This window comes from Taeniopygia guttata, chromosome 23 (genome assembly GCF_048771995.1).
Source record: "Taeniopygia guttata chromosome 23, bTaeGut7.mat, whole genome shotgun sequence".
NCBI lineage: Eukaryota > Metazoa > Chordata > Aves > Passeriformes > Estrildidae > Taeniopygia > Taeniopygia guttata.
The window spans coordinates 3,105,964-3,133,208 of record NC_133048.1 but is presented as its reverse complement, the minus strand read 5'-3'; the positions used below and the strand labels follow the sequence as shown (position 1 = coordinate 3,133,208).

At 53.5% G+C, this 27,245-nt stretch overlaps 1 protein-coding gene and 1 long non-coding RNA gene across 3 annotated transcripts in view; one reads left to right on the top strand and one right to left on the bottom strand.

Moving 5' to 3' along the window:
• The window catches only part of LOC121471055 (uncharacterized), a 17,053-nt gene extending 5,953 nt beyond the window's left edge, over positions 1–11,100 (top strand). The window contains exons 2-3 of the long non-coding RNA XR_012051835.1: positions 836–995; positions 10,251–11,100. This is a non-coding gene — a long non-coding RNA (uncharacterized lncRNA). The remainder of the gene's footprint in view (positions 1–835; positions 996–10,250) is intronic.
• Positions 5,857–27,245, bottom strand: GRHL3 (grainyhead like transcription factor 3). 2 transcript variants are annotated; one of them, XM_002196326.6, is made up of 16 exons: positions 27,049–27,245; positions 18,236–18,422; positions 17,574–17,635; positions 16,152–16,488; positions 15,878–15,957; positions 14,184–14,337; positions 13,594–13,705; positions 13,376–13,470; positions 11,317–11,475; positions 10,798–10,876; positions 10,392–10,525; positions 9,871–9,905; positions 9,145–9,233; positions 8,977–9,062; positions 8,115–8,179; positions 5,857–6,579 (listed from the first exon to the last, which is right to left on the bottom strand). In XM_002196326.6, the coding sequence occupies exons 1-16, from the start codon at positions 27,063–27,065 to the stop codon at positions 6,465–6,467; spliced, it is 1,806 nt and encodes a 601-aa protein (XP_002196362.5). In that variant the 5' UTR covers positions 27,066–27,245; the 3' UTR covers positions 5,857–6,464. The 2 variants fall into 2 exon arrangements, with proteins under 2 accessions (XP_002196362.5, XP_032608563.3); XM_032752672.3 differs by having other exon boundaries at positions 16,152–16,491; positions 27,049–27,244.

The window sequence follows — 27,245 nt, the reverse complement described above, 5'->3', positions numbered from 1 at the left end:
GAGCTCTTCCTACCCTTGGGAAGCTCTCCCAGATTTTGGTGTGAGTGCTGCTGGCAGCTGTAGCCACTCACAGGCTTTGAAATGTGGGTTTGCCTTTGTTGGTCATCACTCACAGGTAAAGGCAATTCAAAGGCATCCCCAAGCCCTTTTTCCTTCTGAAACTCACCATTTCTGCAAGCAAAGCAATGCCACTTTTGCCCTGGCAGTGTTTGTGGCCCGAACCACAAGAGGAGTTAATTTGGAAAAGTTTGGGAAATGGTTTTCTCCACATCTGTGAGCCTGGAGCTGGGAGGGAGGATGGTCTTGCTGACCTTGGCTCTGCTCCCCCGTGGAGCTTCTTAGGGCATGTTGGGCTGAAGCGTCACAGGACACTTCCATGAGCTCTGGGGAGGTACCTTTGAGCCTCTGCTGGGAGAACAATCCAGAAACCCCCCCTGGGACTTTGGAGTAGCTGTAAGGAATAACCAGAACACCTGACAACACTGGAAATGCCACAGGCTTCAGGAGAAGCCACATTGGTGCATAATGCACCAAGAGATCTCCTGGCCCTTTGCCTGCTGAGGGTGAAACCTGGGGTGAGGGCACAGAGTTTATCTGGGAGCTCTCCTGTTTGATTTCCTGTAATTGCTAATGGTTCCTGAGCTCAGGACTGAGTTCAGTGGTGCCTTATCAGTGTCCCTGGAAATCAGCTCTGCCCAGCACTTTTCCAATCCAGCAGCAGCTTCCCCACACGGCCCTGTCACACCGGTTCTGTCCTTTCTCACATTCCCTGCTGGATGCACTCTCCTTCCTCAGTAGGGATGGTATTTACATCCCTTTCCTGTTTGTCTTGTAGGTCATCCCAACATGGATTTCCTCACCAAGGGAATAACATCTTCCTTCCAGTCAAGGACTTCCCACCTAACAAGGAACAAGGAATTTACTCCAGATTTATTCCAGAGGCTGCAGCCTCAGCCACACAAACCTACCAGGGAAGCAAAGAAAACTCCTTCCAGGTGAGTGCAGCCTGGAAGACACCCCAGTGCCATGGAATACATGAAAATCCATCATAGGAGGGTGATCCCAGAGTGTCCTACTGTGTCCTGGTCCAGAGGGGATGGCTGTTGTCCCCAGGAAGTGGCTGGGAGGTGGCAGTGCCTGGAAGGGCAGTGTGGGTTGGGAACAGCCTGGAGCAGTGGATCAGGGGCCCTTTATCAGCTGATCTCCCAGACATTTACAAACAGTAATTAAACCTGCACCACCCTGGGATGTGGGGGCCACTTCTTATCCATGGAGCAAGAAGCCAGAGCACACCTGACCTGGAAAGATTCCTCATATCCCGAGCAGAGGCTTTAGGCTGGGCTGGTTTTGTGCCTGAACTCTCCCCAGAGGAGCACTGAGAATGAAGAGCCAAATGTGGGGACCCCGGGGCAGGAATGGTGAGGGACACTCATGTCTGCACAGCCCCCCAAGGTAACTGAGGGATAAAAGCTGGCCATTTCCCCAGCCCCTGCTGGAGAGAGGCTTGTAAAAGTGCTCCCTGGAAGCCGGAACTGCCATTCCCAGGTATTCCATCCTGCCACCACTTCAGAGGGATGAAAAGGCATGAACAGAAACTCCCTTCTCCCAAGCCCTCCCACCCCTTGGGATCCTCATGGGAAGATAAATAATTCTATCAGCAGATCATTCAAAAACATTTATTGTCACCATGAAGTGACGTTACAGGCCTGAGATTAAGATCATCAATAAATTCCTGACCCTGGAAAAGAATGAGCCCATGAGAAAGCCCAGGGCTCTCCTTACTCAACAGGGAAATCTTTACTACATCTCTCAGCAGCTGGATCTTCTATCAGGGCTTTGGGGAAAAGGAAGCTGGAAGGGAAGCAATGCCAGGAGGGATTTGATAAGGATAGAGGGCTGGAGGAAAGGGCAAATTAAATGAGAGGAGGGAAGATCCCCAGCCTGTTATCAGAAAACACACAAACACTCCACACCCAGCTGCCGCTGCTGTCCCAGGCAGTAGGAGAGCAGGAGGGACTCCCAGCTGGGGTGCTTGGGCATCCCTGTCCTGTTCCAGCACTGCCTGGAGAGGGGAGCAGGCAGCTCTCTGCAAGGCTGGACCATGGAAAATCCGTACATTTTACAATAACCATCACAGGCTGTCCATAGCACTCCTTTCCCAAAGCTCTTCATTTCCCAAAGATTTAGGCTTAGAAGGATTAAGCATCACCCTGAGGGCCACACAGCAGCTCTGGAGTCCTCACTTAGCAGCTCCTTGTCCAGCTTGGCTGGTTCATATTTTACAGTATTATTTTTAAAGGTAAGGTTGACAAAAAAAAAAGCATGTTTGCAGTGTAAAGGCCATTAAAGCATCACTGACTGTCAGGGCTTTGGACAAACAGGTTCTGTGAGTTCTGTGTGTGTAAAACTCACATCACTGACTATTGGTACAACACATTCCAGCTGCAGAATTCCTCTCTTCGATGGGAAGAGGGGAGCACTTGCAGGGGACAGGGTGGGGGCACAGAGCAGCATCAGAACCCCCAGCACCCCTTTGCTCTGGCTTCACCAGAAAACTGAGTGAAATGGGAGAAGAAACACATCCTGTGGCTTGGAATCAGGAAATGCCTGGGGAAGCAGGACCCACCTGAGAGAGGAATGGGTTAAACACAGCCCCTGGCAGAGCAGTGGGCAGCTGCAGAGCTGGATGCCGACCCTTACAGCAGCACTGCTAAGACAGAGGCAGATGCAACCACAAACCCATCTCTGGTCAGTTCTTCCCTGCCTGGATCCCTGCCAAGCTCATCCTGGGTTGGAGCTTGGGATCTTGTAGGATCCCTCAGTGCCCGTTGGCTCGTTGCCAGGCACAGCTAACATGATTTTTTCAGTTGATCACACTCATTTCTTGCCCTGTTAATCCCTTCTAAGATCCCCAGGTCCTTCTGGGAGGTTATGAATTGCTGGGAGAGCAGACAGGAGCCTGATTTTCATCAGTCCTTTATGCCAAGTGGATCCGAAGCCCTGCAATGCCGCACGAGTGCATGAACACACAGAGCTGCTCTGGCCATGCCCCAGAGAGCAGAGCCACAGGGAGGCAAAATCACAATTCACTCAGGGGATGACGCAGAGCAGCAGCTTTACCAAAGACTGGTTATTCAGCAGTTCATGCCTGGGCTGCCTCAGAGCTGGGGCTCAGCATTCCCAGGACTCCCAGCCAAAAGTGCAGCCAGGACAGCCCTCAGCTCGCTGAGGTAAATCCCAGGTCTGTGCACCCTGACTGTGAGCACTGAGCTCTGATTCTGTGGCCACTTTCCAGCTGATGATTCCAGGACATTCCCACACGTCTGGGGGTTCTAGTGCCCAACTCATCCAAAATTTAATTCTATAGATCCAAGGCGCTACCTGGGGAAATAAATGAGAGCTGGTTTATTAAAGCTTTGCACGCTTATAAACAGATGCAGGCAGGGTTTGACTTCCCTGACTTTAATCCTCTCCTCCCATGCCCAGCACAGCACCAGGGCACCTCCGGACACGGCGTGTGGGTGTCCTAACAAAACACAGGATGCTGTTTTTCCTTCACAGCCCTGCAGAGCCACACCACACACTGAGCTCCTCAGCTGCCTGCCTGATGATGCAAGCAGTGAATAAGCACGAATAAAGACACAGAAACTGGGTGTTGTTTGTAGAAGTGAGGAGCAGAGCCCTCCACCCAGCACTGGGGATACCAGAGCTCTTGCACAACTCGGCTCTCAGCCTGCTGCTCCTTTTTATGCATCTCTGTCTCTGTGGGCACTTTTTCACCAGGAGCACTCGGGAAGTTTTCCTTCCTCCCCAGCTGGGATGCCAGAGTGGCATCCCTGAGTCAGGGTTTCCCTCAGACTCTGCACACCACAGCAGGCCTGTGCTGGCCTGCCAGGGCTGGCTCACGGGCAGCTAATTAGTGCTACTCTGTTCTCAGAATTGGACAATGATCATTAACTAAAATTGGTTTGAAAGCTTCCAGTTTTGTAGATGTTGAGTAATTAAAACAAGCATTGGGCTCCTCTGTGTTTTCCTGAGAGCTCCCAGTGCTGGAGGCTGGGGAGTCAGTCCTGGCCAGGGTGGGAACAAGGGAGAAGGGCAGGGGGCAGATGCTGCTGGCCCAGGATGGGCACTGGGGTGTGTCACACACCCTGTGCTCAGCACAGACCCCGCTCTAGCAGCTCCGGTGAGGCTCTGAGCACCAGGCAGGGCCCGGGGAGCCCTGTGCAAACACTCGGTGCTTTCACACGACCTTTGGTGCTCGGGGTGAAAATCGCCTTCATCGCTCCTATCTCAATCTTCAAAAGGAACCGGTGGGCTCCGGGCAAGGAGTCAGGAATGCTCTCACATATTTGGGAGCTCTGCTTTACGCAACCGCCCAGCAACTCGCCTTGGCTGGAAGGGATGAGCGATACTGAGCCAGTCAGCAAAACACCCACCTGGCCGGGCAGGGCTGGGGACTCTGCCCCGGCAGCGTTTCCCGGCACGCAGCCGGCACCGGGACTTCAGCCCCGGCACAGCCAGGGTTACCCAGAGCTGCACGGAAAAAGCTCCCGTTTCTCTGCCTCCATCCCACCCCAGAGGGGGGAGTCATTCTCACAATGCAGACTCAGGGAGCTGCAGCCTCTGCGTGGGTCTCACCCTGCAAAACCCAGGATGGGTTTGTGGGAAAGGGAGCCCCGTAACATCCAGCAAAATTCATCTTGGTTCTGCTGGGAACATAAAGTTACAACTGAGATGGCGTTTGCTGCTGTAACTTAGGAGTAGTGCTGCTGGAGTCACGAGGTAGGCTGGAGGAACTGAGGCTCAGATAGGTAAATGTTTATCTGGCAGGAAAATCAGACTTTCAGAGCAACTCATTGAGGGGTGAGAGGGCCCCAAACCCCCCAACTCCACGTGCACACAACAGTCCAGGGCAGCCCACAGCCCTCCCCATCTGTCCTGCACAGCAGAGCCAACTGTCCCCACTGCCAGAGCTCCCTCTGTCCCTGCCTGAGCAGCTTCTGCTTGTCCCCAGGCCTGGGCAGGACAGGGTCACCCTGGCTGGGAGCACCTGGAGCCAGTCCTGCCACGGAGCCGTCCCAGAGCAGGGTCCCCACAGTCCCCTGACACAGCAGGGGACAGGGGCCCTGCAGCTTTCAGCTGGTGACACTGAGCACTGGGGGATTCCTGGTGGGACTGGCTCTAACTGGAGCTGACATTCCGCTGTGGGAGGACTCACAGGATCAACACTGAATCAGAGCCATCCTGCTGAAGAAGGAGTCTGTGATCTGAAGGGAAGGAGTGCTGGAGAGATCCCAAAGGCTGATAAAGCTTTAGCTTATCTGTGCTTCATCTTAGAGGCCATCCTCAAACAGTACTGAAGTAATCCAAAACTTACCAAGCTGGCACATTCCAAGATTTCCAAATCCCCTTCCCAGGGCTCTTTCCTCCCCACTCACAGGCCTCAGGTACATCTTTAGCATGGCCAGGAAAAGCAGAGGATGAAGAAGAGGGAGGAGGAAAGGCCTTGGTTTTTATTGGTCAGAGGATTAATTAGGAAATACAGGACTCCCTTTGGCATCTGATGACCTAAACGGGAAGCAGCTTGAGGCAGTTTGGGCATGGAGTGTAAGGAGTTCGGGGACCCTGCCACACCTGCTGACACAGCTGGACATGGTGGTTGCTGAGGGGACAGACCTTGGCCAAAACCATCCTCGAGCCCTTGTGGTGCCTCTGGGGTCACCTCCCTGCCCCAGCTCCTGGCCAGCCCATCCCAGCTCTGACTCCAGAGCTGGGGAACACGGTTCACTTTCAGTCCTTGAGCCTTTATTACTATCCAAAACAACACAACCAACAACACAGTTACAAAAGGAGTTCACGGAGAAATGTGAAGCAGCCTGTGTTTGAAATGCTCTGTGTCACCATACTGAGTCCAGTATAAAACAATGAATATTTATACACATATAAAATACAAAAGGAACAACACAGAAATGTATAAACAGGGGTTGTGGAGGCCTCCGTGGTATTTACAGTCAGAGATGTGGCAGGGAGGGTGTTGAGCAGGCAGTGTCCGTTCAGCAGGAGCTGTGACTGCATCTGGGAGAGTCTCTGTGCCAGAGAGGAGCTCAGAGCTGGGCTCAGCCCTGCTGGGGAAGCTCTGCAGGGTCTGTGGAGAGGCCAAGGCCAAGGCCACCAGCTCTGCTCTCTGCCAGGCCTGGCAGTGTCACTTCGTGTGCCCAGCCCTGAAACGGCAGCTCAGGCCCGGTGCCAGAAGGGAATAAAATATAATAAAAATAATAATAATAATAATAATAATAAACTCAACAGATCCACGTTCACAGGATGATCTCACAGCAGTCTGGCCCAGCCCCGGGGCCGTGGGGGTTCAAGTCAAGGCAACAAGAGCAGGCACAGGGCTGAGTTCTGTGGGGTCACACGTGCCAGCTCAGAGAGAAGTCCCAGGAAGTGCTGCCTGCAGCTCTTTAGAGCTCTTTGAGGATGATCTGGAACTTGTTCTCTGCCTCTACCATGTCCAGCAGAAAGGCCATGTGGTTGCTGTAGTGCTGTATGATGTTGTTGTCCATGTTCACCAGGATCCTACAGAGAAGAAGAATGGCTGGATCAGATGCAGCACATTGAAAGCAATGTGCTTTTCACCTTCCCCAGTCTGAGGGGCTCAACCACAGTTAATCAATTAAGTCATCAATTAAAGCCATGGCACAACACAAGGGCAGATCCAGCAGAGAACAGTCACCAACCCTGGGAGCTCTGTCATGGCACAGTCAGGAATTCCATGGGGCTGCTGGGACTGGGGTCTGGCACTGCCCAGGGTCTGCCTGGTGCATCGGAATCTGCCCAACTGCACCAGCCCCAGCACCACCCCAAGCTCTGGACCCCAGCTCTGGCCTCCAGCAGGTGCCCCAGCGAGACTCTGTGGGTACCCAAAACGTCCCCAGCAGCAGAGCTGGTCCCTTGATCTCTGCCTGTCTCAGGGCTGGGAGCCAGAGAAGCCACCTGTGCCTCCTGTGCTGTGCTCCCATCTGATTTCTGAACCACAAACGATCCCAGGGATGTTGGTCAGGAATCAGCCCTGGATTGTTCCTCCAGACCAAACCTCACCAAGATCCAAAGTGGCTCAGTATTGCTCCCAAGTCACCCTGGGGCCGAGTTCATCTGCTGAGCTCACCCCGTGGAAGGGCCATGGCTGGGGCAGGTCCTGCCCTGCTGCCAGGCCAGGCAGTCTCACTGAGCTCCACTGGCTCTCACCAGATGAAGATCTGCCCCTCAAGCTGTAATTACCAGGAGAAGATTGTTTAGGGTGGAGCAATAGGATAAAATGATTGAAAATTAAATCTGTGGGAGCAGGAAGCTGGGCCTGACCCTGCCACCAGCCAGAGTGGAGCTATCTCCAATCTCCCCACACTTCAGCAGTAGCTGCTGGCATGGGTCACGTCCAGCCTTCATTAAACCAGGTGTCAAAATTATTTATTTAATCTAATTTCCAGGCGTGGCCTTTCCTTTCCATGAGATACCTCTTTGCTCCTCCTGCCTGGTTTCCCTCCCAGTCATCACCAAACACTCAGTGCTTATCAGATCAAGGCATGAACAAAATCAAAGCCAAGCTGAGTGAGGTGGCCTCTCCCCTGAAGCCACCAGTGCTGGTCTTTTCCTCTGGGGAGAAAATTCCCATTTCTGAGGCTAACGGATGAGCAGCATCAGCAACAGGTGGAAGAACTCCTGACAAATTCAGGTGCTCACTATGAGCATCTGAGCAGGGACATTCCAGCATTTTTTGGAGAAGCAAACACTGATCCCTCTCTGATAAGTTCTCCATAAGCTCAGACTTTTAGACTGAGACACAAAGGATCACCATTAGGCTCCCCAAACAATTCCACCTTCACCCAACTTCCTTTCCTTGGGAGACTTTACCCTCCGAACAAATGGAATACAAACAAGCATTATCCCAAATCTTTAAAGCCCAGAAAGATCTGAGTTTTATATGCTCCAAATAGCAGAGCCTAACATGGCTCTACTTTTTATTATCTTGTTAAAATGCTCTTGGAGCCAATGGCAGGGGCTGGACAGGACGGGTCTGGAGGCACAGCATAAAAGCAGATGAGAGATTAGCTTACCCTCTTTTGCACTTTTTGTAGACTTTACAAATGCTTTCTTCAGGAAGCCCATATTTTTCTGAAATCTGTGAGAGAAAACATGGCAATTCCTTATACTTGTAAAGTGAAATTCCCATGATAAAAATCAAAGATAACAGCGAGCCAGGGTGTTCAGCAGCAAAGGATTCCCCCTCAGTTTTACCCCAGGGAACAAAACCGTGACCTGAACGTTCTCCTGGGCAAGTTCAGTTTTGCTCTTAGGGTGGCAGGAGTTTTGTAGGTTTTTGCCAAGCATTTTCCATGAAGGTTTTTGACTCTCTGTGGTGAGAGATGGGGGAAGGAGAAGATAGCAAAGAATCCTCTGTGCTGACATTTTCCAAATGCCCTATTTTTAAAAGTTTGTAAAACTAACAGAGCTTAAAGTGCAGCCGTAAAGCCACCCCAAATCTGGGAGGTTTATTGTTTGTTTCCTTCCCAGCAGTCTCCAGAGAGGGCCGGGTTATCAGAGATGCTGCTGATAACCATGACAGAAATATGTCCTTGTGCTCCTCAAACACAGCCAGGGAATTCCAGCGCGAGGCCAGGGAAGGTTTCAGATCACACATCTCCAGCCTGGAGAATGGAAATGGTGTTTGGCAGTGGAAAATATGAATGTGCTGTCACAAGAGGAGACTTCCATGAGGATCTGGATGGGGCAGGAGGTGTGATCCTCCCTCTGCAGCACAATAGGAGCTCTCGGGACAACTCTGCTCCTGCTCCCACTTCCATTCCCATGGAAGAGCAGGCGGGAGAGATGAGCAACCCATATCCAGCTCCCTGCTCACCGACCCCATTCCCTTTTATCTGCAGGCTTTCCATTCCTCAGGGGGTTGGGGACACTCACAGCTGTCCTGAGGCCCTGCAGATCCGGGGTCTTCAACATGAGAGCATCAAACACCTCCTCGGACTCCCTGCGCACGTAGAGCAGCACTGCAAGAGAAGGGGCATGGGCAGGGTCACTGCCAGGGCTCCCCGAGCCCCGTGGCCCCATGGGCTGAGGAGCCAGGGTTACCTCTCTGGGGGTCTTCGTCCTTGCTGTGCTTCGGGGGGACCGCGTCGAAGTCGTCGGCGAAGGAGGCGCCGCTCCGCTTCAGGGGCAGCCTGGGCCGAGGGGACAGACACGCTCAGGAGGGCACAGCAGCAAGAGCAACAAACACTGCAGCTGCTGAGTTCTGCCTGAACAACCCCTGAACTACCCCAGCAGCCATCCAGCACTTCAGCATTGCTTTGGAATTACAGCAGCACTGCTGGAACTTCTGCCTAAAGCACCTGGGCAGCTCAGGGAGGGCCTGCAGAGGGTTTGGGGTCACAAACCCAAAAGCCTCCTGCACCTCCTGTGGGGCACTGGTATCCCCACACAGAGGGCCCAGGCTGGGGGAGGTTCTGCTTTTCAAGTGTGATTCCACTTCATTCCAGCTTATTTTCCAGCCTCTGGGGATTTGAGCTCTTCAGTAACAGTTGTGATCTTTTATTTTCCCTTTGAGACGTTGTCTCCATGAGAACAACATGACAATCAGAGAGCAGCTCGTGTTGGGGTGACTCTGACAGGGACAGAAATGTGTCCATGTTTCTGCAGCCCTGAGTCCCTTCCAGGACAGGGTTTAACTCATGTTCTGACTCTCAGGGCATCAGGGGGACACTGAGCTGTGTTATCCTGCCCCTGGGTACCCAACAGCCCTGACATTCCCAAAGGAACAGAGCAGCTGATGGATGGAAGTGCACACTGCTGCATCCTCACCTGTTTGCAGAGTTGGGAACAGCGGGAGGGAGCACCTGGAATGCAAAGGAGATGGATCTGTGAGTTTGCACAGCATTGCTGTGTGCTAGAGAGGCTGGGGAGGCAACTTGGGCACTCTTAAAACATCTGTTTTCCCACACAATAAAACCCAAACACCTGATTCTTAAATTAAATTAAATTTTATATAAAAGGACTTCCCCAGATTCCCTGGTTTAGACAAACTAAGGCAGCGTTTCTGAGGCAGGGAATGCTGAGGAGCTCTGAAGGACACTGGATAGAGGACAGTGGAGGGATGTCCCACCCACACAAGGACTGAGATGGTCACATTTGCTATAATTTATTTTCTACTGCTATGTTTGCTCCCACTGCATCCTCTGCAGGTGTGTAAAGCACTCGGGCCGTGGAGCTCCCTCATCCCACAGGGAGCTGTGCTGAGGTTTGGGCTTTGCCCACAGCAGCAGTCCTGTGGGGGCACGGCCGGCCCGGGAAGGAAGGGCGGCTGCCGGGCTGGAGGGACTCACCGAGCCACACCTCTGCGGGGTGGAGAAGTGCACGTTGGGGATGAAGAGCACGGGCTGCGTCTCCAGGTCGCTCTCGGGCCGCAGGAAGGTGATCTCATTCCCTCTGAAGCCAGAGAGCAAACAGCCTTTCAGACCTACAGATGGAGAGTCCAGTTCATGGCAGCCCCTCGCTGCTGGGAGAGGGGAGCCCCTTGCCAAGGCCGGGAACAGCACAGGAGCCTGCAGCACCTCCAGGGAGCCACGGGAGCCCAGAGCATTCCCAAAGGTGCTCCTGAAGGGCTTTGGGAGGGGGGAAGGAGCCCAGCCAGGGCCTGGCTGCCCGGGAGCTGAGGGCAGCAGGCTTGGGAGCAGCCAGAGCCATGGGAGGGAGCAGGGATTTCAGCAGGGAGCACACACAAACACTCACCATTGTTGTTGGAGTCCAGGCATTTTCCTTTCCTTCGGAACTGTTTCCTTTCATCGTCCCTCATTTTCCTCTCTGCTCCCTGCGGGAAGATCCAGCAAAATTTAGGACATTGACATTTCCAACAGTGGCAAGAGAGGTTCCGTGGCCACCTCTGGGGTGTGACATGTTAAGGTGGAGGCAGCCTTAACTCAGAAATGGCCACCTCAGGAACCTTCCACAGCCCAATCCAAGACTCTCTGACACTCAGAAATTAGAAAAACAAAAATAAAATTTGCTTTTTAAATTGAAACATGCAGACAAGAATAGCTGTGAGAATTTTTTTCCATGGGAAGATATCTGAGACTGGGGAAGAACCTCCAAGGAAACTCTCATCTCTTTTGATGTTTAACAACTGGTCAGAAATAGAGTCAAAAGCAGAGTTTATTGTGAGGCACAGTCAGAGGTCTGGGCTGTTCTGGGCTCTCACAGCCTTTCTGGTTTCATTCCTGGTTTTTGCAAAGGTGGGAAGGAGTGCTGCACCTTGTCACAGAAGATCTTGATCTGGCAGACAGCCCTGTGCACCAGCTGGCTGCTGCCACTGCCGCAGTCGTAGGTGTCGATCTGCAGGTTCAGGGGGACACCCTTCACTCCCTTCTGCGAGGAGAAGTCCGTGCTCAGGCAGTTCACCCCAATAAACACCTGCAAACAGAGACAGGGTCCTTGGTGCTGGAACCTCCCCCTCAACCAGCAGCGGGGCAGAAGCAGCTGCTGAGGCTCCTCCAGCCCTGCCAGGGGAGCAGTCGGTTCCCCACCTGAGCCTCTCCCCCCACACCTATTCCAGCTCTTTAACTCAGCCTCTCCACTCCCAAAACCCTGCCTGGGGATGTTCTTGCTGGTATTTCTGATCTTTCATTTGAAAGGGACCCTCAGACAGCAAAGCCCTGCAGGAAGGGAGGAGGGCAAGGCTGCAGCCTCAGGAATTGCACAGCAGTGCTGCTTAAATAAATATTCATCCCACACTGGGCTCTTTTATCACCAAGAGGGAGTTAACTCCACTGGGAGCTCTGGAAGAAAAGCTGAGCACAGCTCTAAGCCAAATTGTATCTCCAAACTGCCAATTCATTGGTGTGAGTGACCTTGGAACTCCCCTGGACCCTGGGGACAGATTTGCAGGTGGAGAAGCTCCCAGAGCTCCCTCAGCTGAGGATTTCAGCCCTGAAATCTGGTGTCAGCTCCAGTCAGCTGTTAGGAAAGGAAACCTCTTCACTGGGTGGGTGAAGTTTAATTGGAAGGAGAAAAGTAACAGGTGCCATGGCCAACACCCAAACACCCAAATACCTGACCCCTCTTGTTCCCAGCCCCTGACCCCTCCTGCCTCACTCCCAGCCCTCCAAGCTCTCTGAAGTCTCACCTCTACCTGCCCCAGGCCAGTGAATGAGCAGAGTTTCTGCCAAGAGTTAAATCCAGTTTTGCTGAGATGCCCCCAGGGCTTGCCACATACCTGACATATTTCCATTTCTGACAGCTCTGCCTTGAAGACATTTGTTAACCTCTTGGGTTGTAAAAGACCCAGGTTGCCTTTGGGCTTATTGAGATCCCAAAGCCAGGCAGGGTTTTCCCAAGCTTCAGAGACCTGGGGTATTAATGCTTTTTTTTTTTTTTTACTTTGTTACTCATCTGTTTTTCAATCCCCACTAGATACAAAGTGTTAATGACAGCGTCTGAGATGCAGAAGAGACAGCAGAGCTGCAAAGACCTTGCTGTATTGAACTTCCCTGGTTTTAAGGTGAAAAGGGACCTTGTGACCTGCCTGGCTCCCTTCCACATCCACAAGGCACAGGAGGGTGGTCAGTCATGTCTGCATCACCCTGCCTGGAAAGGGGGCTCTTTGTTCCCTGAGCTGGGGGTTATTTAAACAGGTACAGGTACATGTGAGCAGAGCCCTCAACTGCTGCAAAACCTTTTCTTCAGAGTTATCCATCAGCGCTAAGAAAACATCCCTGAGCCAGTCTGGGTGTACCCAGAGTGTTTATTAGCTCATGGCAGTGCTTAAACACACACTGAGGCACGGTGTCCTGCTGCTGTCCTGCCAGGCAAACACTGCCTGGGGCCGTGCAGCGCAGGGCCTGGGCTGGAGCTCTCTGTGTGCCTGAGCAGTGGGGCTGGAGCTCTCTGTGCCTGAGCAGTGGGGCTGGAGCTCTCTGTGTGTCTGAGCAGTGGGGCTGGAGCTCTCTGTGTGCCTGAGCAGTGGGGCTGGAGCTCTCTGTGCCTGAGCAGTGGGGCTGGAGCTCTCTGTGTGTCTGAGCAGTGGGGCTGGAGCTCTCTGTGTGCCTGAGCAGTGGGGCTGGAGCTCTCTGTGTCTGAGCAGTGGGGCTGGAGCTCTCTGTGCCTGAGCAGTGGGGCTGGAGCTCTCTGTGTCTCTGAGCAGTGGGGCTGGAGCTCTCTGTGTGCCTGAGCAGTGGGGCTGGAGCTCTCTGTCTCTGAGCAGTGGGGCTGGAGCTCTCTGTGCCTGAGCAGTGGGGCAGGGCCTGGGCTGGCAGCAGGGAGCTGCAGCTTTGCTGAGGACCATTCCCAGCTCCCCTCCACGGGCAGTTTGTACCTTGGCTTCCTCGTGGATGTTCCACACGAAGGACAGGGCGTTGTAGGCCAGCTCCTCGATGTTCTGCACCGTGTTGAAGTTCTCCTTGCAGTCAGCTGGAAGGCAGGGGAGGAGCAGTTCAGTCTGGGGTGAACCTGGTGGCACTGCCAAGAACTCCCAGCCCCAAATCCTGCCCCGGCTGACTCCCAGAGCGGGGCAGCCCTGGCAGCCCCTCGTACCCACGTCGATGACCCTCTGCTTGGCCGTGGGCTGCCGGGAGTGCCAGTGCTTCCAGAACTTCAGCTGCTCCGTGGGGATCTTCTCGTTGTCAAACACGATCATCACCACGCTCTGTAAGCCAGCAGCACAGGCAGCTCAGCACAGAGCAGATCAGTGCATCCCGACCCTTCCATCCCTCAGGGCCATGGCAAATGGGACATTTTATGCTGGGGGAGCTGAGGGGGGCAAGGGGAGGGATTTGGGCTCAGCCTTTTGGCACATCCATCTCGAGGGCTGCTCTGAGGCCTGGCCACACATCCCAGGAGCAGGATGGGGACCCTGTCCCTGGCTCAGAGCTCTTCCCAGCAGGGCCCCCACTTCCCTTTGTGCATCCCTGAGCTCCTGTGACAGGTTCCAGCTCCACAGAGGCTCTGCTGTGCAGCAGAGGATTATCCTGTGGGACTGAATCCATCCCATTCATCCCCTTAAGCCAACATGCGCCCCAAAGCCATTGCAGCTCACATTCAGCTCTGTTCCCAGGCCAGAGGAGCTGCTGGATGTCCCATTCCAGAGCTGTCAGCAGAGCTGTCAGCCTGTCTGTGTCTCTTACCTTCACTTTATTTGAGGACAAGTGCAAACATTTGCTGTCTCCAGCTGTCCGCAGTGTGATGGGGTAGAACTGTCCTTTGTTGAGGTAGGCCATGGGAGAGTCCCCAGATTTGATGTGAATGGCTTTGGGTGACCCCAGAGTGTATTCAAAGTCACTTGGATGGAACAAAGAGAGAAGGATGAATAAGCACACGCTGCTGTTTCACTGCAAAAGCAAAACAGAGCCCCAGGAGCCTCCACCCCATGGGTTACAGGCTCCAGTTTCTGCTCCATTCCCCACCTCACACACCCTGACACAGCACAGCACATTCTGATCCTCCCCAACACCCTGGGGAGCAGCACTGCTCCAACTGCCTCATTTTATCCCTCGGTTTTGGCATAAAATCCCCTGGATGTGACTGCAGCCAGTAGTTTTGTGTGGCTGGCAACAGAACCATTGTTCAACTGGCAGCCAAGGGCAAAACACACAAAAATGGGTACCTGTACTGAGACTTTTACCACATCCTGAACTCAGCTTCCTGTCTCCAAATCCATACCCATAACTGGCTGAGCCAGGAAGACTCCACCTTAAAGGCCCTGTAGGAAAGGGACCTGCAGGACACCAACACCTGCTTGGTTGTGCAGGACTGGACCCAATCCCAGCACGAGGGACTCTCAGTGTGGTGGGCACCAACTTTAATCTCTACAGAAAAGCTTTGTGGTGGCACACAGAGAAGGTGTTACTGCTGGCAATGGAAATTTGAAAGAAGAGCCTGAATTCAGCAGCTCTCAGGCCTTCACCAGCAGCTGTCAGCACTGAAACCATGAGGCCACAGCTGGTTTCTGCTGTGAGGAATCCGTGCAAGCCACCACCTGTAGAGGAGCCTTCACTCAGACCCTTCAAGTGCCCTGTTTAGTCACCAACCCATCTTCTTCCTGCTCCACCTCCTGTGATGCCATCTCTGAAGATGGGCTTGGCAGCTCCTCTTATCCGGAGCCAGGAGAGGCAGAGAACTTCAGTGCACAAATAAACAGTGAGCAGGGAGCCTGTGGCCCAGGAGACGCTGCTGTCTGTGTGAACATCCCCACGTCTGACAGCTGACTCACCCCGTCAGCTGACTCAGGAGGCAAATACAAAGTGGGAGGTGAAATAATGTTACCTGCTGGGAGGTTTGGTTTGGTATCTGGAGCAGCAGAGCTCTGTCTGGCAGAGGGGTGGAAAGAAGGAAGAAATCCGTCTCGTGGTTTAGGAATGAGAGGCAGTGGCACCCTCTAAAATCAAGGCTGACTAACAGTGCTAAGTGAGAACCTAAACCTTAGATTAGGGGAGGCTGATTAGCACCCTCATGCCTCCTTTTCCCTGTCATTTACCCCATTCCAAGTGGCCTGTGGGAAGATGGTGCAGCCGCCTGGGTCCCTCTGTGTCACCAGTGCTGCCTGGGAAGGGCTGTCACCCTGAGATGGGACAGCACTGGCCCTGCATTGGCCCCAGGCTGGGGGCAGAACCATCCCAGCTTTGGTCCAAAAGCTCATGGGGCAGCCCCTCGCTCCGAAAACACCAGGGAGACACAAGTGGTGTCTGCAAAGCACGGGCTCTGTAAATGCTCTGGTCACTGCCAAGGCTGGACTGGGGACAGGAGAGGGATGCAGCCCTTCCCCAGGAAAGAGACAGAGCCAAGAGTTCCCTGGAAACCCAAAGGCCTGGATTGCTGTTACCTCTTCACTCCATCTGTGGGGTAACTCTCGGGGCAGGGTGGCTCTGGCTGGGGTTTGAGGATGTCACTGAAGAGCAGCGTCTGCAGACAGGAGCAAACACAAACCCAGAGTAAAACCTCTCATTGCTTGGTCCATTCACCTTCTCCCAGACACCACTCCAGATGACTTCCAAAATCAACATAACCCCCCAGAAATCCAAGAGGAACAGCACCAAGCTTCCAAGAGAGAAGCAAAGCCCCCGGTGCCCCCAGAGCAGCCCCAGCCCAGCCCTGACCTCCTGGGGGTCCTCCTTGAAGGTGCTGTCGGGCTGCCAGCGCTGCTGCGCCGGGGCCATGGGCAGGCTCTCGAACAGGGAGTTCAGGGAGCTGCTGTCATACACGTCCCCCGGGGGCACCAGGAAGGTGTCTGGGGTGGCTTCCAGCTTGCTGGTGCCTGGAGGGAGCAGGGCTGCCTTGTGAGGAGCAGGGACACTCTCGAGACTCAGGCCGTTCTTCTTGGGAGGCTCGCAGAACTCCTGGGTCATGGAGACGTTTTCTGACAGCAGCTTCATGAGATGGGCTGAGCCATCAAAGGAGGGGATCTCGGGCTCATAATCCATCCCGTGGCAGTGCCTGCTGGAGAGAGTCCTGGCTCAGGGCAGGGCAGGGCGGGCACCCCCAGCACGGTGTCACTGCCAGGAGTGCCTGGATGTGCTGCTGGCCTGGCTGCCAGCTGACCCTGAGCCAGCCCAGCAGCTCCTGCTGGGCCTGGGGGCCCTGACAGCCCCGGGGGGATCCCCAGCCCAGCCCTCAGTGCAGCCAGCAAGAGCCAGGGGTGCTCAGCAGATAAGGGATGATCACAGGGAGTCAGGGAATACGGTCTGGACGTGGTTTGGGGCTGCACATCCAGGGCCTACATCCACTGAGGCCATCACGCACTCAGAGCAGCAGGGATGATAAGAAAGATAACAGGGGTGATAAGAAAGATAAGTGCTGTATGGGCTGTCCATCATAAGTCTTTTTGCAGCTCATCAATGCTGAAAGTTGATTTTTTTATACCCTTTTTTAAGGAAAAACAATTACTGTACAAATTCACAAAGTCCAGCAACTTGGGAAGCAAAAACCAAAACCAGCTTAAGTCAGTTTACTTCCGAAGGAGTGAAGTATCACTTGAGGTTTATTCTGTCAAGTGGTTAAAAACTGACAATGCCAAAGTACACAGCATCCAGGAAGGGGAACTGAACTCATAGTGGCAAATGAGCCATTAATTTAATAGTTAATTATCTGAAAACCTCAAAGGACAAATGGGAGTCACTGGAAGAGAATCCTGGGAGAGTGGAACAAAAACTCTCATCAGCCCAGGGAATGAACGAGGATTTGGTGATTCCCTTCTTGCTGCCAGTGCTTAATCCTTCTGTCCTTTGGAATTGGCATAAAATAGGAAATAAAGGCAATTTCTTCAGCTGCTGCAAATCAGCACAACCCCTGTGAACAGCCAGACAGAGGCTCAGGTGTGGAAATGGGTGTAGCTCCATTTGTACCTGTTTGGGACCTGGCCTAAAGAATTTTAATGTGTGTCTCAGGGTTAATGAGCTGCACTGTTGCTGGTAATAACACCGTGCTTTGATGTCTATTTTCTGCAAGCTCAGAGCCCCATCCTGCATTTCAGCAGCTGCAGGAGAGTGAGGCAGCTCCAGAGAGCAGGAACTGAAGCCAACCTCTTTGCCAGGTCATTGCGTGCCATCATCCCAGCTGGGAGAATCCTCTTCTCCTTCGGGACCTAGGACAAGGCAGGGCAGAGTCTGGTTAGTGCTGGGTTTTGTGAAAGGCAAACAGAGCAGAATTAGCCCTGTCTGGAGCCAGTGAAGCCTCCAGATAAAACCCCACGAGAAGAACAGACAGCACAGCTGGGCCCTGCCCTGGGCTGCTGCTGGGCTCCCAAATAACCTTGGACAAGCCACAGCAGCTCGTTCTGGGCAGGACCTTAAAGCACCCAAGTGATGCTTCCCATCAGGGATAAATCAGATCCACGTTTCTCAAAGCTCCATCCTACAGCAGCACTGGGAGGATAAAACTGGTGGGGTCTGCGAGGCTGCTCCAGCCCAGCAGCCCTCAAAGCCCTGCTGCTCCTTATGGAAAAAATCCAGACTCAAGGCACCCGGGTTCAGGTTTTCCGCGTGGTCTGGATTCCCACAAAATGGAAGTTTGTGCCTCAGTTTACCTCTGGAGATACTGGTGGCACCGTGTGGTGTTGGATGAACAACTCGGGGGGCTCAGTAGATGGGGGGCCCAGCAGAGGGGTCCCCTCCCAAGGTGGTACATGTTTTACACGTATTCTACTCCTCCCTTACCCCAGTTCACCCCAGCCCAGGGCACCCACCATGTAGTAGTCGTAGAGGAGGCTGAGGGCGGCCACGCTGTCGTCGTCCCCGTTCACCCTCATCATGGCCTTGGTGGCTGCAGTCAGGGGGTTCTCCAGGTAGGTTTTCCAGGCTTCATCCTCGCTGGTGTAAGGGAATTTCTGGAAGTTCATGGTGTCATTCTTCATCAGATGCACGGATCTAAAACTGGGGGGAAGCCAGGAATGAGGGAGGAGCTTTTCCCAGAGGTTTCCGTGAACACAGGAAGGGCTTCCCAAAGGCTCTGTGGAAGGGAGGAGAGATGTTCTCCTGGTCCTGAACTCCCAGAGCCTTTGGGATCACCACCTCTGCTGCTGGAGCTGGGTACAAAATCAGGCCAGAGCCTCCCCAGGGGCAGCTGCTCCCTGTCCTGCCCAGGGAAGCAAAACCCCATCAGCTGCTCCTTCCTCCAGTCCCATCCTGCACCATCCCAGGGCTGCTGGGCACTAAAAAGGGATCAGGGGACAATTTTCCCTTGGGTGTGGAGCTCCAGGCCAGCACAGCCCACAGGCAGACACAGTCACTCAGTGTCCAGACGAACCCAAACCTCATCGTTTTCTTTTGCTGCAGTCCATGGTTTAAAATTATTTTTTCCCAACCATTTGTAGATGATTTTACTCAGAGGGAAGCAGACAGGCAGATCACAACCCCCTCCCTTCCACTAAAAAATTCCTGACTGAGGTGAGGCTCGTGGGACTACGTGAGAAGCAACACACCAAAATAATGCCCTGCCTGTCCTCACTTCTGGCACTTTCTCCAGGCCTCTCCATCTTACGTTAATAAACTGTCAGACACTTAATTACCCAAACATTGGTCATCTTTCCTTTTCCTCCAGCAAACCCTGCCAGCAGCCAGCCCAGCAGTGCCTCCGTGCATTCCCTGGCAGGTTGGAATAATGGAATCACTGAATTGTTTAGGTTGGAAAAGACCCCAGAGATCATCGAGTCCAACCTCTGCCCAAATCCAGCACGTCCACAGAGGCTGAGCCAGGGCCCTGCTCCTGTCAAACCTTCCTGTCACCACCACAGCTCACACCATTCACCATAAAATAACATCTCCATGGACAAAAATTCCTTTTCCTCAAAGTGGAAATGTCCAGGCAGGGCAAGACTGGGTTTTATTAGAAGAAAGGTTTTTAAAACTTCTTTAAATCTCCAAAGTTGCCAAGAGCCTGACTGGAGTTAAAGCATGACATCACCTGCTGATGTTTTTTCATGGAAAGGCAAAGCAACCCTTCAGGAGTTACAGCAATGAATGCTACAATTGAATGGCATTTTTATAAGGAATATGTTGTTTTCATTAAGCCACTATCCATATATTTATAAGAAGTCCTTGTCTAGACTTTTAAGTGAATCATTCAGAGAACAATAATTCCTCTTGGGAGGAACCTGGCATCCCTGAAACTCCCCATGGTTGCTCTGCCACCAGGCACTGCCACCCTGCACAAATTCACATTAAACTGTGCAGGGATGGCTTGGGATGCTCCTGCCTCAGACTCCAGAGCTCCCCTTGGCTCAGACTCCTGCTTTGGTGCCTCCCCTGCCTAATAAAACAAATTACAGCACACAATTACTCTGCAGTTCAGGAATTACAGCTGATTTTTTCCATGAGGTCACCGAGGGCTGCTTCTGCTCTCCTCCCCACCTTTTCCGTGAGGAATCCTCTGCTTTTCCCCGCACGGCCGAGCTGCTGGAGCGCTGCCGCTGGCCCGGGGCTCCCGGTCCCCGGGGCTCCGTGCCCGGGGCAGCGGGGCTGGGCTGGCACCGCTCCCGTGGGATAACGGCACCGAGCCCGCTGCTCCCTCGGCCCGGCCCCGCTGTCACCCAGCAGCCGCTCGGGAGTTTCCTTGTCTTTAGCGCTTCTCACGCAGCCCTGCTCATCCTCCTCCTCCTCCTCCTCCTCCTGCCCGTGCGGGGCTCCCAGCGGGGCCGCGGCCGTGACTCGGTTCCACAGCACCCGGGAGGCGCCCAGGGCAGCCTGTCCTGCCCTCGGCCTGGCACAGAGCGAAGGCAAAGTGCCCCGAGCAGGAGAGAGCCAGACGTGGGCACACAGTGCCCGTGGTGCTCCTGGCACAAGGAGCAGAGTCCAGCAGGGATGGCAGGATGGGACAGCAGCTTTGGGACAGCAGGACAGGCTGGGAGCTGCTGGCAGGACCCTGAGGTGCTCAGAACCCTCAGGGGCCTCGGGAGGCAGAGCAGCTCCTCCATGCACTGGGAATGCCCAGTGCCAGCGAGGCTGGGATTCACCCAGCTGAGGACTGGCACAAATGACAGGAATTGCACCTTTACCCCACTTTGTTCCTGTTCCAGAGCCCGTGGGATCCCGGCAGGCACTGGGATGTGTGACTGGAGCCGTGTGCACCCCCTCAGAACCCACCCTGCAGGGAGTGAGGGAACATCCACCCCATTCACTCCTCCTCAGAGACCAGCCCTGCTGTTACCCCATTCCCAAAGGTCACCACGGCTCCCCAGTGCCTGAGGAGAGAGGGTGAGCTGGGACGAGCAGCTGTGGTGACAAGTCCAAGGCAGATTTCTGACATTGGGACCTACAGGACACTGCTGGCACTTTGTTCCCCCAGCCCCCATCAGCAACCTCTGTGAGGCACAGCTGCAGGGAAGAGACACCCAAATCCAGATCCAAACACAGCAGGAAAGTCACCCAAATCCAGATCCAAACACAGCAGGAAAGTCACCCAAATCCAGATCCAAACACAGCAGGAAAGTCACCCAAATCCAGATCCAAACACAGCTGAACTTTACTTTCCTCGCTGCCTGTGATGCCCCTGCACGTGGCCAGGCTGTGTTTGCCCATTCCCAGCTCCCTGCTCCGTTTGGCAAAGCCAGAGCTGCTTTCCCTGGCCAGGCAAACACAAACACTGGGGCCAGCAGCTCCCTCCCCTCTGTGCACACTGGAGCTGCGGCCTGGGGCCATGTGCAGAGCAGGATTTGGGGCAGGGAGCAGTCTGTTTGTTTCCAAACAGTTGGGAGTGTGACACAAGGTGATCCCAGCCCCTCTCCCGCTCCAGCCCACCCCAGCTCTGTTTCCCCAGTTTCTCCTGGTGATGGATAAACACTCGGGGCGATGCTGGAACAGGAGAATGTGCCCAAAGGGTCCAGGCGGGGACACCAGCCAAGCAGGAAAGAGCCCTTGAACTCCCTCTGCCTGTACTGGGTGTCTGTGGGAGGCTTTGCTGCCCTTTGAGCTTCGTTCTGCTGCCTTTGTTCTCCCCACTGCACCTGATTAAGCCCAGCCTAAATACCGGCCATGCTGGGGCTGCAGAGCAGCATCTCCCTGGCAGAGCAGCAGGGAGGTGCTGAGCAGCAGCAGAACTCAGAGGCACAGACAGAGACCAGCCCTGAGGAGCTCAGGGGTGCCCCAAGCAGCTCCTGGGGGGTTCCATCAGCTCTGGCCTTGGGCATTGCCCTCTCCTCCCTCTTGAAATCACCCTGGTGCTCCCCAGGTCCTTGTCAGAAATTCGGGGGAGGATCAGCAGTGCCCTGGCCAAGGCAGGGCAGCAGCTCTCCCTGCAGGGTTTTAGCTTGTACAGCCCTGTCAGGAAGGACAGCATCCCACCAAGAGCCCTCACTGCTGAAGCCAAACCTCTCGGCTAAATCATGATTTTGTAATTCCTTTGCAGGTTTAATAAACAAGCACAGGTTTAATAAACAAGCCAAGGTGACAGCACAGGCAGAAGTGAGCGCATTGTCACCAGCCCACTCACAGAGCCAGGCAAAAATCCAAACAGAGACAGAACCAGGAAAAAAAAAACACAGAAAGAAACATAACAAACAGACTAATGATGGAAAACACTGCCGGGGTGCCAAGCACAACACAGTGTCAATCCACAGGCCCAGGAAACCATGCTCTATCCCATGGCCCCTGACCTGCACTGCCTGCAGGATATTTCCTGGGATATTTTCTCTGGCAGCTGGAGAACAATGTGGGCTCTGTCACTGGGTTTGTGCAGGGGCATTTCAGCAGCACCCACAGCCCAGGCTTAGCTCAGCTCAGCCACCTGAAGATTCCCAGCAATGCTCCAGCCCCGGGCAGTGCAGGAGCTTCTCCTTCCCTGGTTCTGTGTGGCACAGGGGGGATGCAGGACCCCCAGCCCACCTGCCTGGAATGGGAAGGAAAGGGGCCACCATGAACATCTTTGGGAAACAGCTCCAGGGGAGCTCAGTGCCAGTCCTGGTGGGGTGGGCACTGATCCCCACCCTGCAGAGCAGCTGATCCCTGCTGGAGCCAGACAAAGCTCCCAGGGCAGCTCCTGCCTGGCAATATCAGGGATCCCCTGCCCTGGTCCTCCAGGGGCACCTACCCAGAAACCTCAAACCAGTTCCAGAGTTGTCCTTTTGCACCCAACTCCTGCTTCTGCTGCTCTTTATGACCACAGCAGAAGGCCCTGGGGACAGGATGGACACTGAAATGCCTCATGCTGAGAGAGCAGAGCCAGCCCTGAACCTCTGCTGGGAATCTCAGCAGCACTGGGCTGCTGGAGGCTCCTGAGCCAATCCAGGCTGGGATGTTTGGGGGACACCAGCTGGGCTTGTGCTTTACCCACAGCATCACCCTGGAAGGACCCACCCACCCCATCCCATTGCACAAACCAGTCCTGCTGTGCTGCCTCCCCTGCCTGACAAAACAAAAATTACACACAGAATCCCTCTGCAGTTCAGGAATTACAGCTCGTTTTTTCCAGAAGCAATTTCTGATGTCAGATGGTTCCGTTTTGGGGTGTTCTGAGTTTCAGGGATATCTGACTCCAAAAGGAGACACAAAAACAGGCCCAAAGCATCTGCTCCCACTTCTAAAATATTGCTGTAAACTCCACTCTCACTCCTGTTTTCATTGTGGGCAGATACAGACACTTTATGTACAGTTATTCCTGGACACAAACCCTCACTGTCCCAACACATCCCACTTTGCACTGAGGCTCCCAGTGCTTCACCCACCAAAATGACACAGGTAATTTTTGTATATTCTCTAAGTCCAACAGCTGTGACTTCTAAATAAAATAAAATTTTTAAAAATCACCTCTTTACAAGATGTGGATTTAAAACCCACAATACACAAACTTCTGCAACAAAATGTGTTTCTTTCTTACTGCTCTTCAGATAATGTGGGTTTTTTTAAGCCAGTAATCAGCTGTTATGGGTTGTCCGTGCTTAGAACAAAGCCCAGCTTTACTCAAGGGTCTCTGCTTCCCTCAGCACATCCTGCCCGAGGACACACTGGGGATGTCCCACATTTCCAAGGAAGCAGTGAGCCAGGGAGAGCAGAGATTGGAGGTTTCAGCCCCCAAGTCCTGTCTCAGTCTCGGGACAGTCGTGTCCCCACTCCAGGGATGTGCTGATCCCTGCCCTGCCCGGGTGCAGCCAGAGCTCAGTCCTGGCACGGGCCTTGTGCCCTGCTGAAGGTGGCAGAGGTGGATCCTGTTGCCCAAGAGGCTCCAGGGAGCTGTGCCAGGGCAGGACACTCGACAGGAGCCTCACATGGAGCAGCTGCTCCCTGCCCTGCCCCTGCTCCACGCTCTGCCAGCAGCTCCACAGCCCTGCAGAGACACAGCCAGGGTGGGCTCCCCCTGTGCTCCCCCCGTCCCTTCCCACCCTGGAGGGACTTTCCACCTGAACATTCCCAGCTCCAGGTCCCCTACAAGGTGCTCCGTGGCCTCCCCGTGCTCTGGCTCAGTGTCCTGAGCACAGCCAGGAGCAGCAGCCCCTGCCCGGCTGTCGGACACAAACCAGCCCCAGCACGGGGTGCCCCAAACCAGGGCCTTGCCAAACAAACCTGATTCACCCCCCAAAGCCACAGCAGGGCAGGACAAGGCAGGAGGGGCAGAGCAGGAGGCTCGGGGGCAGTGCCAGCTGCCCTGGGCTCTCACACCCTGGGTCAGCCTCACCCCCACCTCAGAGCTGCACCAGAACAGCACTGGCACCTAAAGGGACAAGAAATGAAGCCTGGAGTGGTTTGGGTTGGAAGGGACCATCCAGGCCATGGCAGGGACACCAACCACTGTCCCAGGCTGCTGCAACCACTGTCCCATCCAGCCTGGCCTTGGACACCCCCAGGGATCCAGGGACAGCCACAGCTGCTCTGGGCAGCCTGTGCCAGGGCCTGCCCACCCTCACAGGGTGGAATTTTTTCCCTATATCCCATCTAACCCCAGTCTCTTTCATATTTACCCTCCAAGCCTTGGAAACTCAGCTGTGAGAATGGAATATAATCATATGTTCAATCAGTGATTACCATTTTTCAGCTGGTGCCTTTTTCCTCTTTGAGCACACACACAATTCCAGGATCCCTGTCCCTGCCAAGCAGCTGATCCCGAGGGCTGGCAGGTGCAGTCCAAGTACAAGTGCATTTTTGGATGAATATGTTACACTGATCAACAATTCAAACCCCAGCCGGAACAAAGCCCGAGCAGCTCCTCCTCCTCCAGGAGTTGTCTTTATTCTGCAAATTTCCCTGGAATCATTCCCATGGACCAATCAGCCCAAAATGTGACCCAAAGCATCAAAGCAGAGATACTGTGCAAATGTTGATTCACCCCTGCTTTGAGTCTGGAGTTTATTCAGAGGGCTTTTACTCCTTTGTTGGGAATTGCATAGCAGTTATTTGATTGTTGTTTCTTTAATTTACAAATCTCTTTCTCTCTTTACATAACTTAAAAAAAAAAAACTCCAAGCCAGCCTCCCTTGCTCCAGCACGGTTATCCCTTGTGTGCTCTGCTGCCAGGATTTTATAAAAGGGCTTTAACTTTTCATTCACCAGGAGCATAACTCAAGTTTTAATAACACACCTTATGCATGACAAAAATTTGCTTCTGGCGATCATGGTTTCGACCACAAAACCACAACTGGGAGTAACTCCTGATTAACTCCTTCCAGCCCACGCACAGCAGAGTTAGACACAGGTTCAGTTTAGAAGACTATGGAAATCAGCAGTTAGAATATTTTAGAATAGGCAAAACATCTCCCCCTCCCATGGCACGCTGGTCCCTTCCCAATCCTCTCTGGGAATTTTAAGTCTCAGAGGGAAGGTGGGATTCTCCTCCCTGGCGTTTTGAGCGAGGAAACGGGGATATCAGAGCTCCTGAACATCAGCCACATCTGGGCAGATGTGCTCGGCTCACTCTGGGGGTGGCAGGAGCAGCCCCGGCCAGCATCCCAAATTCGCAGCTCCAGCAGCCTCTTCTCAGGTACCTTTTCCCCTCCGAGCAAAGCCAGGGCTGAGCGTTTCCCTGTTCCCCTGGAATTGCCGCTCCTCCCCAGGGATTTATCCCGCTGAAATAAAGCGGAATTCCCAGAGATCCGCAGATCTTTTAAGGGATTTATCTCGCTGAAATAAAGCGGAATTCCCAGATCCTCCCCAGGGATTTATCCCGCTGAAATAAAGCTGAATTCCCAGAGATCCGCAGATCCTCCAAGGGATTTACCCCGCTGAAATAAAGCGGAATTCCCAGAGATCCGCAGATCCTCCAAGGGATTTATCCCCGCTGAAATAAAGCGGAATTCCCAGAGATCCGCAGATCCTCCAAGGGATTTATCCCGCTGAAATAAAGCGGAATTCCCAGAGATCCGCAGATCTTTCAAGGGATTTATCCCGCTGAAATAAAGCGGAATTCCCAGAGATCCGCAGATCCTCCAAGGGATTTACCCCGCTCCGCTCTCGGGGTGCCCGGGGGCAGTCTCGGGGCGCTCCCCCTGCCCGGGCAGGCTCAGGGTTAACAGCCGCTGGCCGGGCCGGGGGCAGCAGCCGTGTAATTCCCGACCGTAATTAGCGAGAAATCCATCAATCGCACACTCCCGAGAGCCAAAACCTCCTCGCTCCCACACCTACAGAGCACCGGTTATAAATTACCCAAAAGCGACAATTCAGTGACAGATTCTCAGTCAATCCGAACAGATCGATCCCACTATTTACATTAAATAATAATTACTGCTGTGCCTTTTCAGGGTTCTTAATTAGGAGGAGACTGGCTGACACAGCAGCTCTGGCAGGCGTGTAAACACACACAGGCGTGCGGCTTTCTCCCAAAAAACACCTTCGCAGCACCAGGTCTCTCCACAGATACATTCATTTCTACTTCTTGATAAATATTTTACACGCAAATACGGGGTTCTAGGCTGGGGGGACGTTTAGCACTGACTGACAGCAGCATTCAGCAGCTTTATTCCCTGTTCTGCCGCCTTCCCCACACCCTGTCACGCCAATCTGACACTTGTTTGCCTTTTTTAAAGAGCTGCGAGGCACGAGGTGCTCTGCTGAGACCATCAGCATCCAAAACTCAAAAATATTTCTGGGGTGTCAAAATTAGAAAGGAGATCAATAGGTGTTAAAAGCTTTTTCGAATTTAAAAGATTAAATTATTTGATAGGGTCGTAGCGTGAATCCAAAAAACCCAAACAAACAACAAAAAACACCCAAAAACCAAACCCCAAAACAAACAAAGCCAAAGAAAGAAAAAAAAACCCTCCACCCAAACAAACAAAAATTCATAAAATTCTCAATAAAAACAACAGACACACAACAATCCCCACCCCTAGAAAGTAGAGACTGGTAAATACTTTGGAAGTTATTTTCTCGAATAAATAAAATTAAACCAGATTCCTGCAGCTGCTGTTAGATTTTGTTGGACACAGGCAGAGCACTTCGCTTTAGACATAAACCCCAATGCGTCAATTTTAGCAGGGGATAAAAAAATAACCAGGACGGTGATTTCCAACAAGCCGCGAGTGAAAAGGAGTGATTTTCCTGCCGGGGCAGGAGGGGGAGAGGGGAGAAAGGCACTTACTCCAGTTCATTGGACATCGCCGCGGTGCCGGGGCCGCTCTGCTCGGGCAGACATTGCCCCGAGCCGCTGCATTTATGGCAGCGCTGCACAGGTGGGGCGGGATCGGCTCCGGGACAGGTGCCCGGGACAGGTACAGCCAGACAGGTGCATTAACCCCATCCCTGCCGGCCCGCAGAACGAGGGATCGGCCCTTCGCT

Excerpts from the sequence above, each read along its gene's own strand:
- GRHL3 (XM_032752672.3), bottom strand. Across the intron at positions 13,706-14,183 it reads TGTCCTCAAATAAAGTGAAG|AGCGTGGTGATGATCGTGTT; the intron begins GTAAGAGACACA and ends GCTGGCTTACAG. Across the intron at positions 10,877-11,316 it reads TCAAGATCTTCTGTGACAAG|GGAGCAGAGAGGAAAATGAG; the intron begins GTGCAGCACTCC and ends ATCTTCCCGCAG.